Source organism: Natator depressus, chromosome 18, assembly GCF_965152275.1.
Source record: "Natator depressus isolate rNatDep1 chromosome 18, rNatDep2.hap1, whole genome shotgun sequence".
NCBI lineage: Eukaryota > Metazoa > Chordata > Testudines > Cheloniidae > Natator > Natator depressus.
Window position 1 is genome coordinate 6,834,272 of NC_134251.1, and position 13,169 is coordinate 6,847,440.

The 13,169-nt window shown below is 48.8% G+C and overlaps 1 protein-coding gene across 4 annotated transcripts in view; it reads right to left on the reverse strand.

Annotated features, from left to right (window-relative positions):
* The window catches only part of LOC142000809 (protein-arginine deiminase type-2-like), a 64,545-nt gene that overhangs the window by 14,308 nt on the left and 37,068 nt on the right, over positions 1 to 13,169 (reverse strand). For all 4 annotated transcript variants that reach the window (XM_074975392.1, XM_074975391.1, XM_074975394.1 and 1 more), the window contains 4 exons: positions 10,176 to 10,354; positions 7,133 to 7,236; positions 5,765 to 5,876; positions 3,864 to 3,971 (listed from right to left, as the gene is read on the reverse strand). In XM_074975392.1, the coding sequence (XP_074831493.1) occupies positions 3,864 to 3,971; positions 5,765 to 5,876; positions 7,133 to 7,236; positions 10,176 to 10,354 (503 nt within the window). The remainder of the gene's footprint in view (positions 1 to 3,863; positions 3,972 to 5,764; positions 5,877 to 7,132; positions 7,237 to 10,175; positions 10,355 to 13,169) is intronic.

Sequence of the window (13,169 nt, forward strand, 5' to 3'; positions counted from 1 at the left end):
GCACTGGTCATTGCCAGATCCTTATTTACAACCTCACTTAGATTTGCATTTTTGAGGGGGAGCAGAAGGCCCATTGATGCCCCCAGTAATGGGTATTGCTTGACTGAGGCTAGTGGATCAAGAGGTCTCTCATGGGGTCTATAAAAGGGAGCTGAAATGAGGAGGGAAGCTTTGCTGAAATCTCAGCTATGCTATTGAAACTTCCCGAGACTGAACGGTCTTGAAATACCATTAGTGGTTTATCCCAGCAGCTGGAACACTGCAGAGATGCCGCATGGTGTTGCTGTCTCTGGTCAAAGCTGATCCTATGGGCGCAGCTTGCAAAGAGCCCACAGGCATATGGCTCTAGCCTGTTGGCAATGACTGTACATGGCAGGTTATCAGATTGCCGAGTGAAAATCTAATTCTAAAATATAAACAGTGGAGAAAAAAATATGCCCTGGATGAGTCTCCTTGGAAAAAACCCCTTGTGTGGGGCACAGTCACTGTTCTCAATCACCTGCACATCTGTTTTGTTTCACAACGGGTCCAATCAAAGGAGTCAGCAGCTGATTTTGGCAGGGGAAGGAAGTGGGTTTTCAGCGAACGAAAGACAAGACTAATAAGGCCATTTGTGTTCAGCTGTGCTCTGGGTATTTCCCCCCCACCCAGTGCTGCAAGATCTGCAGCTCCTGACTCTTGTGTGAGTCTCAGCTGTGGGTTAAAATGGCACAAGAGAATGAGGGGCTAATACAGCTGGTTCAGAGGGCCCCACCTGCAGCAGAACCAGCACAGATCTGCTTTGTGGGGGTGGTGGGATGGGACAGGGTTTGCGGCTGCCTGTACACTGTTTGTTTGGAGATGGCCAGGGCAGATGATCCACCACCAGGTAGCTCATTTAGTTCTTCCCTCCCTGCCAAAGGGGGGCACACTAGTGCTGTGGGGTGGGGATCTTCCCCCAGGTCCTAGATTGGAGTAGTGACCATGGGGTGGCTCAACTCCTGCTCTGTGGCTTTGGGCAGAGGGGAAGGGAACGCCATCCTCTCTCACCCTGATGAAATTGCTCAAGGCCTTGCCTAGTTATTGCGGGAAGGGACTGGGTCTGTAAGACATGCTAACCGTCTTTGTTTTAATGCACAATGGGGAGGGAGGCTGCCCGCAAGGCTCCAATCTCCGATACACCCTCGTTCTTCTCCCCACGGCCATTTCATCCCTGATGCCATGGGAGCATTCAAGCCCTATCAGCTCCAGCAAAGCTCAGTTTCACTTCAAGAGGCTAATTCCCTCGCATCTCTTTTTCATGCTGCGGGGGGAAAAAGTGTGTGGGGCTAAATTGTGCCAGCTGGAAAATGAGATTGGGGAGATAGAAGGGGGATTAGGTGAGGCTTCAGAGCACAAGATTGGAATATAATATGTTAGCACTCCCAAGGCTGAAATTACTTCTCTAAATACTAAGGAAAGAATTTATCAAGGGGGGCAGAGATAAGTAGTTGCCTGGCTTATTTGTAAAGAAGACGGTCAATGTGCTATTCCCATCCTGCATGACGACTCCAGGACTGCTTGTACTCATTTGAGGCACGGTAAATGATATATTTCAACGCATTTGAAAGCGATTAACCTTCTCAGAGTGGACACATAGCAAAGGGAGCCGCTTGTGTTAGTTCTGTGGCACCTTGCTCCCTTCTCCGGTTACCAGCTGCGCCGAGAGATGGGCTACCGCCATTGGCTTGGGATCCAAACCGCCCCCCATGAACTCAGATCTGGGCACCTTCTATAGAACAAATAGGAATCCAACCACCGAGCAAGAAGTAAATGGCTGTGGAAAGCTCCCTGCTTGACCCCTCCCTATGCCATAGCATTGCTAGATGCCGACAAGGATTTTGCCTGCCCTCAGCTGGAGCTGTCTGTTGCAATCTCTGGATGGATCTGGCTGTGGGAGGTTGGTCACAGGGTTCAGAGCTCCACAGAAGGACACTGAGAGGCAGGGGGATACCATTTTTATAACAGAACCAGAATACCTATATGAATAATAAAAAAAAAAGACACCGGCCTCCAGCATGTAAAGCCTGGGGATGGCTCTCAACCAGATGCCTTGCATTCAAGCCCTTCTCTGCACACACAGCTGCCTGTTCTCTACTCTAGCTCCCCAGGTTAGAGTCCCTGCTTTGATGGGAACCTTTCCCAGCCTAACTTCTGGAGAGCTGGCCCTTTACATTCAGCAGCGATAAGCCCTGAAAACAACCTCGTGGCAGCTGGCTGCATCCTCCCTCCTGCTCCGGGTCCAGTGGGTAAGTGACTCCTAGTAGGTTGTCCTTTCCTCTCCTTATGAAGGGGATGCCGCACATTTACAGGGGCACAAAAAAGCCCTTGGCCTCAAATAAGCAGGATCAAGGAATCCCTGGAATGGTGGCAAGAAAACATGACTGTGGCCTCTCAATTTAAATAGATATTAGGGCTATCCCATGACCCCATTGATCTGGGATGCCTCGGCAGGAGAGCTGGGGATGTTCCCTCCCCTTCTGGCTTAAAGGTCAGCTGGAGAAATCAGAACGTTTCTGTGAAGCAGAAGAGGAGCTGGTCCCTGGACCAGGAAGGATTTAGCAGAAAGGGTGATTCATGGGACATCTCCCTTGATGGCTTGGTCCTGCCATAAGTGCAGGAGATTGGATTAGAGGACCTCTCGAGGTCCTTTCCAGTCCTACAATTCTGATTCTTTACTAAACTATGACCTATAACTTAAAAGCCTCAGCAAGCTGGAAGTGGACACAGGGGGATAGTTGCCTCTCTCGGACACCTGCACAGCAAATAAATGGTATTAAAAACTCATCTTGTAGCAATTTGTTCCAGAGTCTCCCTGCCAGCCTCCGCAGTTTCTCTTCTACGCATTTCCTCTACTTCTTTGAAATAGTAAATACTGGGGCCACATTCTCTGTTGTGCTTTTGGGAGTCCAGTGAAATCCATACAGCTGCACGGTCACAGTGCAGAGGAGAATTTAGCTCTTGGTTCTTAGCAAAACTGTTTGACAAATTTTAGACGGAAACAGCTTTCCAGCAGGAAAAGCGGTTTCAGCAAAATCAAAATGTTTCATGGGAACGTGTTGATTTCAACGAATTTTCCAAAGGAAAATTACTGAAACAATTCAAAATTGAAATGGAGTTTTTCATTCGGCCTTTCTTGTTTCAGTTCACTTTGACTTTTATATTATAAAACATTGATTATGATATGTTATATTTAAAAGATTATATTTAATATCACATATATTTAAGATTGTATACATTTAATATTATAATAGGTTTTGTCATTATCAAAACAAAATAAATTAAAATCCGAGAATCTAACTACCAATACAGATTTAGCATAAAGAGCTATTTGAAATTGAGGCTTGGAAACAATCAGACAGGTTTTCTGGTCACAGGGAAAGCAGGAAATGTTGACACCATGTGAACTACCCTTACAGAATTATGTTCTTTCACACTGGGAAGTTGAGCTGGGAGCAGCCTTTGGAGAAAGGTCTAAACAGATCTTAAACCCAGAACTGGGTTAAGCATCAGATTCCTCTTTGTAGAGATAAAGCACAATACAACACCAGACTATGGGGGAAATAACCAAGTGCTTTCACAGGGCCCAGTCCTGTTTCAGGATCCATGACACAGACCCCTGAAGTCCATGGGACTCTAGGCTAGGCAGATCCCAGCCCTCACTCAAGCAAATTCCTGTAGTCTTCAAAAGAAGTTTGCATGTACAGGGGGCCTCAAGATTTGGCTCCTATTCTTTTGTCACCTGGCCTAGAAGATGCTCATTGATAACCACAAGCCTCTCCCTCTGCCAGGAGACAATACAAGAGAGACCAAACATGTCTGCAAAACAGATAGGCTGCTCTTACCAGAATCTCTTTGATGGGAAAGTCTTTCAGGCCCCCATCTCTGGGAGAGTCCAGAACCACAGGGAAGCATTTGTGAGGAGCATGTATGTAGCCAAACTCAATTTCATCCTGTCCAAGTGAGAAAAACCATCTATTACATACAGGCAGATGGAGAAGAATTATCCCTCTCTAGTACCACGCTCATACTCAGCTAGGATGGCCACCTTTTCAAAAGGCAAAAGCAGGACGCAAGCAGGAGCCCTGCCCCCATCCATGGCCCCGCCCTCACTCCGCCTCTTCCCCTGAGGCCCCACCCCCTGGCCAGGCAGAAGGTGGAACCGGGTCGGGAAAGAGTTTCCCAGGGAGCACGGGCTGCTGTGGGGAGCCCTGAAGTCCCAGACTCTCCACCTGCCCTGGGCAGGGGGCCAGGGTGCTCGATAGCAACCCCCAGCCTGTGTCCCCACCCCGCCTAGGCACGCCACCCAAGGCAAGTGGAGGGTCTGGGACTCCAGGGCTGCCCACAGTGGCCTGGCTTCCCTGGGCAGCTCTTACTAATGCCTGGCTCCGGCTTCTGGCCTGGCCAGGGGCAGGGCCTCGGGGGAGGAGTGGGGGGAAGAGGAGAAGCTGGGGGGGGGGCCTCATCGTGAGGGGGGGCTAAGGCCCATCTCAGTCCGCCACCCCACCAGGAAGAGGCTGGCACTGCCCCTGAGCCTTGGGCAGGCGTGGAGCGGCGCCGCAGGGAATCCGGGACAAATGCTGTCCTGGAGTCATTCAACCCAGGACCGGGACTAGAACTCTGCATTTTGGGACTGTCCCACGCAATTCGGGATGGGTGGGTACCCTATACTCAGCACTGACTGAGGCCCAGATCCTCAGAGATATTTAGGCACCAAACTTCCACGGATTTCAATAGGAATTAGGCAGCTAGTTACTGTGGAGGATGTGGGCCTGAGGGCCTTTCACCCAAGCTCCTGTTGGCAACTATCGGCCCCATTTTACAGATGGGGAGAGGGGTGCAGAGAAGGGAAGAGTTACGTTTTCACAAGCATCCGCTCATTTGCGGGCCCTCAACGTGTGGAGACAACTAGTGTCTGATTTGTAGAAGCGGCGCACCCCCAGTTCCAGCCAGCTGGTTTGTGCAAGCCTTCCTCCCCACTTGGACAGTGCCCCTCAATCCAGCCCTGCAGCACCCTGAACAGATCTGCCAGCAAGCCTCTGTTAGGATTCAGAGCCCCCTCCCCCATCCCCAGAGTGCCCCACCCAAAGCAGAGATGATCCCAGTAAGCTCCCTGGGGCAGGGACCATCTTTGTGTTCAGTGTTTGTACACCGCTGGCACAACGGGGCCCTGTCCACCCGTGGGGCGCCAAGAAGCTACAGTAATGCCAATAAGGAACTGGCCATCATCAAGCGAAACTTTGTAGTTTATACAATTCAGTCTCTGGTCAGCTGGCCCTTTAAGGGGTTGGGGCTCAGCTGCATCCGTGCCAGGCTTTGCCCAGCTTCCCAGGTGATGGGCACGAGTTTAGGGGATCACATGACAAGGATGTCATGTGATTGAACTAGGTCTGCTGGGAGGTATTAGGAAGGGGAGCGAGGCCAAGGAGATGGTGAGGCTGCTGGGAAGAGAGCAGATGAGAACTCGCTGGAGCTCCCATGGGAGAAAGAGACCTGCAAAGGAGCAGGAGGTGAGAAGCCCCAGCTAGGAGGGCTGCAAAGAATGAGTCTGGAGGGAGAGCGCTAAGGAAGGGGAAACGGAGGCAGTGTCTGAAGCCAGACTGGGCAAGCCTTGCCATGGAGACTAACACAAACCAACTTCATTTAACAACGGCTTTTGGCTGGCAGGTTCTAACATTGGAATTGTTTAATGTACTAAAGGAAGGAAGAGTCTTTGTATCGTCTGCCATCTCCCACGCCACCTCACCTGCATCCAGCGGTCTCCACGATTCACATACCCAAAGCAGACCTTCAGGTCGCAACTGGCTTTGCTCACTAAGCTCTTCACCGCCTTCAGGAAAAGATAATTATCCTTCACACTGTGAAAACAAAGGGAAAGGGGAAGACATTGGAAGAGGAGGCGGGGCGGGTGGGGGGGAAGCTCACAGAAAGGAGAGGGGGCCGAAAATTACATTCCTCGTCCCAGGCTTCAGAAGTGAATTGTCTCTGGCAAATATACCCTTTCAAACTCTTACTGGGATGGGCACGGAAGCTGGGAGTTAAATGCTGTCAGTGGTGACATGTATGGATCTGGCCACAGCTATGAGGCTAGGCTGCTGTTGGCAGCATATTGCTGAGCTGGGTTCTGATGGATGGGTTTAGATTTTGGGCTGGGAACTCTGCCATACTGGGATGATCTACGGGATGAGAAAACCTGCCTTGCAGTGATGGATTCAAAGAGCTCTATTTGTTTAGCATAAAAAAGAGAAGATTAAGGGGATGACTTCTTGATCTACGAGTATTACTAGCTGATCACGAGTCAGATTTCAGCCACTGGATCGTGTTATACCTTTTCTTGTCTAGATTTCACTCCTACATAGACCTGTTCTTGAGAGAGGACACATCATGATTTTCAATATTTCAAGTTGCTTTCAGGTGAAAACTCGTTTCCTACTGAAAACATGTGACGTTTGAAATCTCACACATTTTTGAATGGGACTACGGTTATTGTCACCAAAAATGCCAAGCACAAAGAGTTCTGGGCTGGGAATGGCCCTGGAACATTTCAGAACATTTCTGATATTTGCACAGATCCAGTCATAACCACGCCCAGATTCCTTACCAGGTGGACACGACAATAGGTTTATGGACCAACCATGCCAGTATTTCTAACCTCCTTTTGACTTTATATAGTCAATTGAGTGGATCATCCCTGGTGTAACTCAACTTCAGTGGAATTGCAGCAGGAAAAGTTGGAAAAAGCAGGAAAGCATGAGGTCCAGTAGCTTTGCCTTAGTGGATAGATCCTCAGAATAAGAAATTGCTGTGCAATACTTTGTACTCGAGCTCCCATCATGAGTGTTCCTTAACTGTGGACTGGAGCTCCCATCATCCTTCACTTTGAGTCAGCTGGTTGAGCCTGGCCATCCTGACTCTCAATACTTAATCGATTAACAATCAATGGGACTGCTCTCAGCTCAAGTCTTTAGAAGGTTGGGTTTCTAATAGGTATATAGACAGGCACAGGGCAACAAAATCTGTTGGCCTGCACCATGCCCTGCAATCATTCGTGTCCCAAGAGATGCCAGCAACAAGCTGGCAAGTGTACAGGGAGGCGTCTTCACTGACTCTTTACCTGCATACAAAAACGTTCACTGGTGCCAAGGTGTTTGGAGTCATTATCCACGGAGCAACTCGGAAAACTACCGTGTCTGTGAAAATCGGAGCCCGTGGAATCCCCTGGAGGGGAAGCAGAGCATTGCACACAGTCAGCACATTCATAGGGCTGCAAAGCTCAATAGTAACAACGCATGGGTGGGTGAACAGTAAGGGTAGACAATGGATGTATAGGCCGGCGTCCCTTCAGCCGCAGGTAAAACCGGCAGCTGAACAGGTCAACCAAGATTTGCTGAGCGCTGAACTCTTACTCCCAGAGTTGAGAGACATCTGCTAGGGATAGGTTCAGAGTAATTCACTCAACCCCACCTCGGTACAGTGAGATGAGGCACCCTTCCAACCCTGAGGAGTCAATGGGCCAGATCCGCAGCTGGTGTAAATCGGCACAGCTATATTGGCTTCCACAGGGCTACACTAATTTACACGAGGTGCAGATCTGGCCTTTGGACTATCTCAAACCGTACTCCATTGCTCCTTTGGACCCTATCTCCAGGAACCATGGAGTAACTGTGGAAATTGTCCTAACATAACCTGGAAGTTGGAAGGGTCAGTGTAGCCATAAAGCAAAAGCAGTGGAGAGCTGAATGACTGAGATGAGGACACGAGATGTGCTGTGAGGCGAAGAGATGCAGGGATGTCATGGGTACCCTTTTAATTTGGGATCTTATGTTGCATTCTAGGAATTCCTTACTCCATAGGTGGCTGCTTATTTGTGTTATGCAGCTACAGTACGCTCTGCACGGATATTGTCTGGGTACTGAGATTCCGGGGAAGTGCACATTTCTCGGGATATATTTCCCAGGTCCAGCTGGCTTGCAGCACCTCAGATTTGCACAAATTGGAATGTAGGCAGTGGAATTTAGAATGTAGATATGGTTTAAAACAGTGGAATTTAGGGATGGAAATATCGTTTAAAAAGTTAACCTTTTAAACTATTACAAATATTTTGTTTAAACGGTTAACCGATTAAAGAGCCGGCTGGCACAGCTCGGGCCAGGGCCAATCCGGCCGGCTGGTGCTGCTCCGGCTGGTGCAGCTGGGGCTGGCACGGCTGGGGCTGCTCCAGCTGACGCAGGGCTGCTGGGGTTGGCGGGCTGGCCAGCCCAGGGGTTAACAGTTAAGGCAGGTTAACCGGTAAAACTAATGCTTACCTGTTAACAGGTTAACCAGTTAACATTTTACATCCCTAGTGGAATTAACCTCACGCTTCTCTACTAACTTCCTGACAGAAAGACACCCATGATTGCTGTGTTCTGTAAACCCAATTCTGTGAGCAGTGAGGTCATAGAATCATAGAAGATTAGGGTTGGAAGGGACCTCAGGAGACCATCTAGTCCACTCCCCTGCTCAAAGCAGGACCAACCCCAACTAAATCATCCCAGACAGGTCCTAGCAGGGAGATCACAGAGCCAACCCCCTATGCATGTCATATTACATGCAGCGGCATACTCTGGTCTCAGAGAAAGGCTGAGCCTCTCAGCGGTAGGTCGGTGGTCTGTGTCTCCATAAAATTCAGCTCACTCTAAACCACCAGAAACCAGGTGCAGCATGCTCCAAAAAGACACTGACAACTTAGAACACAAAAAGGACTTTGAAATAAATATCTCAGGCCCGGGCCAATTTAACGCTGGCACATTAGATGTGCTAAGTGACGTGTTGAGCTTTAACATCACCAGCTCCTTCTTCTGTTACATAACAGCTCTAATGGGGAAGACGATGGCTCGCACCAGCTTCTAGCTGGACCCCGCTGGGGAAGACCCCAAATTAACCTGAATGCCTGTAATTCTCAAAGGGAGGGGTGGGAGGAGTTTACTACTGGGGTGCAGCCCCAGGAGAGAGAGGTTATATATCTCCCTCCACGCCTGTTGCAACCCCACTGAGACATGGAACATTAAATCCCTTGTGGGCTTGGCATGGATCATCATTCCCTCTAAAACAGAAACACTCACACAGCAGAGCGTTAAGAACCGGTGCAGGCTCCGCTTCCCACCACAGATTTCATTATGTTACATTTACACATTTAGCCCTTTGCTTTGCGGAGACATTATTTGCTTTGCCCAGGTGAGAATTTAGTGCTGAAGGACACAGCAGCCATGGAGACTGAAAACCTGACTGGTGCCCACCTTGTGTCGTCACTTACCCTCATGCAAAGTGACTGCACAACTCTGCCGCTGGTGTGAGGATGCAGAGAATTCTTGGGGGCTGATTCTGCACTCACTCACGCCAGTTTTGCACTGGCAAGACTCCAGTGGAAGTGCTCCTGATTTACCCGGGGGGGTAGTGGTCAGAATCAAATCCTGATTTGGTAGCATTTTGCATCTGCTTTATCTGGGGGATAAATGATGATACACGGTGCAAGGCCGTGGTCTAAAGTGATAAACACAAGCTGTCCACCCCATGTGCTTTAACGCTCAGTTGGAATGATCACTTCAAGGCTGGGATACCAGCGACTTCATGTCTATGGCTCATTCACTCCTTGGCCTCTCTGGTGAGTCTGCCAGTGAGGGAGCCAACCAGTGCCAACTATGGTGACATATGTGATATGGAGTCTATTCATGAAAAACTGAACTGAGACCCACCAAACTCACTTCATATGAGACTCTGAAAAGTCTGCGTAACACCTTTCAGGCCCTACCGACCTGGACCGGATTTGAAGGAGCAACCTACAGGCTAAAGACTCCATATCGCCTTACTGATTCCTTGAGACATCCAGTCCCCATGCAATGATTATTGTAAGACAAGAGTGGCACAAAAGCCCATCTGGAAGGAAATGTAATTCACAAACATCCCTGGGTTTAGCACATTTGACCTGTTCTTGGGCTTCCAATAGTTACTGAAATAAATTAATCTCCCAGATGTCAGCTGAGTTACCTAAGGATGGATCATGCCAGTCGACTGATATTTCACAGCTTGCTATGTCCATAGTGTTGCTAAACCCATGCAATTAAACATCCTGTTCCCAGGTGACATCATGCCCTCCCCTCCCTACCATGCCCAACAACCTCAGTTAATGACTCTAGAAGGCTGATGTTGATGGAGACCAGCCCAGAGAAGGTGTCATCTGGGAAGTGGAGACCCTCCACGAAGAACTCCAGCTCTGCAGATCCACCTGTGTATTTCACCATATGATACAGCTTTCTCCTACCCAGAACATGGATGTAACGCTGACCAAAGAAAGGATCTAGAAGAAAAAAGGGTGTTGGGGAGAAGGAATGTTTAGAAAAATGGGACTTTCCTGTAGCACATTCTCTCCAGCTATGTAATTTTGTGGGGCTCCCTTCCCCTCTCACCCTTAAGAGGTCCATGCTTGCATCTTTAGTTCTATGGCCCACATGACAAAACTCTGGGGATCACTGGTGGCTCCAGGACATAATTTGAGACCAGTTGTTACTCCTAAAGGAATTCTGCACCACTGCAGACACAAAGAATTCATGTCCCCACAGATTTTTTTTCCTCTGCAGAATATAGATTCTACTGGAGAGATGCTCCAGTTACACTTTTCGTCCAGCAGAGGCCGCTGTGGTGCCACAGGCGAGGGCAGCCAGCCAGCAGAGAGGCTGCAGTCCTCACAGTGGGGCCAGGTGAGGAGGCACGGGACAGATAGAGTGGGGCACACAGGGCTGCTGGGGGATCATGCAATGGGGTTCAGAAGGGCTAGTGGGGAGACACACTGGGGCGTGGGCTCAAGAGCTATTGAGGTGACAGCATTGAGCCAGGGGCTGAATGGAAGGGGGGCTGCAGAGCCACATGGGGACAGGGAGGTGGGGATGCAGGACCACATGAGGACAGGGGTAGATGTGCCATACTGAATGGGAGAGGCTAGGGGTCTGCCAGGTCTGCATGGGGGAGGCTCCTCACCTCCCTAACAATTCCCCCCCCCCGCCAAAAAAACCCACCCTGTTCCATACTTCTCCCACCCACACCCAACAACCCTCCAGGTTCACTCTCAGGCTTCTTTCCAGCAATTACTTCCTTCTCCCTCAGCTCCTCCATTACCCGGACTCCCCCAAGCCTTTGCACTGCTTCTGAGGGGTGCAGGAAATACGTTTCTGTATTGTAGTTTAAATGAATTCAAAGTTCTGTATTAATATGCCTAGTAAGAAATCTATTTATCAAAAAAACATTTCCTGAATCTTTCTCTTTGTCTGTATTGTTACAGACATACTGGCTGACAGGTATTTTGAAATAATTGAAACTGGCGTGATTATACTGTGTTATTTTGACAAATAAAATATGTAGAATTTTAAAATACTGTGCGCAGAATTTTTAATTTTATGGAGCAGAATTCCCGCAGGAGTAAATCACTGTGCTCCACAGATACAAGCGGAGACTGTCACTAGTCTTTTAAATAGCCAGTTAATAAGTTAATTAAGTGGAGGGGTTATGAGCCCAAGTATCCAGCACTCCAGACCAGTGCACTGTCATTTGAGCTAAGGGAATGGCTCCACGCAATCTTGCCAAGCCAGGTTCTTAGATTTCAGCCCCAGAAAGGCAGGGCTCTCCGCACGCTGGAGAGCTGTGGTGTGATCATGTGCTGACAAGCTGCAGCCTCATACAGAGGTTTTCCTATAAGCTTCAGAGAACGATTTTTGTTTAAACCCGCGTCTCTGTTTTAGCTGTTCTTTCAGCATTGTGGCTGCCAGGTTGTAGAGGCACTTTGTGTTCTAGGGTTTTGATTGTGCTCTGTGGCCTCTTGAAGGCAGGATCAAAGCCGCATCCCAGCGAGGTTTCAGGCTTGGTCCCAGATGACACCACAAAATTCAGCTTTAGAGCCTCCTCTTGCCCAAGAGAAGCCGCTGTGGCTACTCCTTAATTCACTGCCACCAGGGCGTGCATTTTGTCCTTTCAGGTATTTAGGATAATACTCTTATAGTGTATTGAGTTTAAGGCCAGAAGGGACTGCCAGATCAGCTGGTCTGTTCTGTCTATCACAGGCCATCAGCCCCACCCAGCATCCGGACACTGAACCCAACCATGGTGAGCCAGTTAAGGAATCTTGGACTGAGCTGTAGAGAAAGGAAGAATGGCCCTGTGGTTAAGGCACTGCCCCTAGAGTTGGGTGAATTTTTTTTCGGGGAATACATTATTCACCAAAAAATGCACCTTCAGGCCACCTTGAAACATTTTGTTTTCAAAACGATACATTTCAACACAACATTGCATTTAGAAATACAGCTAGATTTAATGAACAAACACAGAAAAGGAGTACAAACGCCCTCGGCTGAAATGAAATGTTTCGTTCAACCCAAAACAATTTTGGGGGAGAGGGGTTGGGTTCGGCCACCGAATCAGAAAAAAAATCAGTGATTTGCCCAGCTCTACTCAGGTGCTCTGGGATCAAATCCCAGTTCTGCCACAGCTTCACTGTGTGTCCTGGGAAGAATCACTTCACCTCTCGGTTTGCCATCATTAAAACAGGAATAATAATCCTCTCTTTTGGGCCAGCGGCTAACTCATTACATGTGTACCCCAGCACAGTGGCCTTACCTTAAAGCAAATAAAAATGATAATAAAGATTGGGTAAATCCCATGTCCCAGAAAGGGTGCTTAAAAAACGCAAGTTTAAGAGCAATGAGCCAGCCTTGAAAACACTGTAGCTTTCCTTTCATGTATTATATTATTACATTGTTTTGAAAGGATTCCAATGCACATGGAAGAAACTCAACACCCTGCGAAACACCTGTGCCAGCTTCACTCCCTGTCTGAACGACTCAGAAGCATCAGAGAATTTGAGGTCAGGCAGGACGAGCATTTCAAACAGAATGCATGTGTCCTGGCTTAACGGACGGGCACTGGCTTCCTAGCAAGGTCCCAATGAACGAAAGCTCTGAGAAGGAAGCAGCCTGGCCTTGTGGCTAGAGCCCTAGCCTAGCACTCGGGAGACCTGAGCTCTCATCCTGGCTCCTTCACGGACTTGCATGTTGTGTCCCCTCTCTGTGCCTCAGTTTCTCCATCTGTAAAAGAGCGATATTCATCCTGACCTTCTTTGTAAAGCA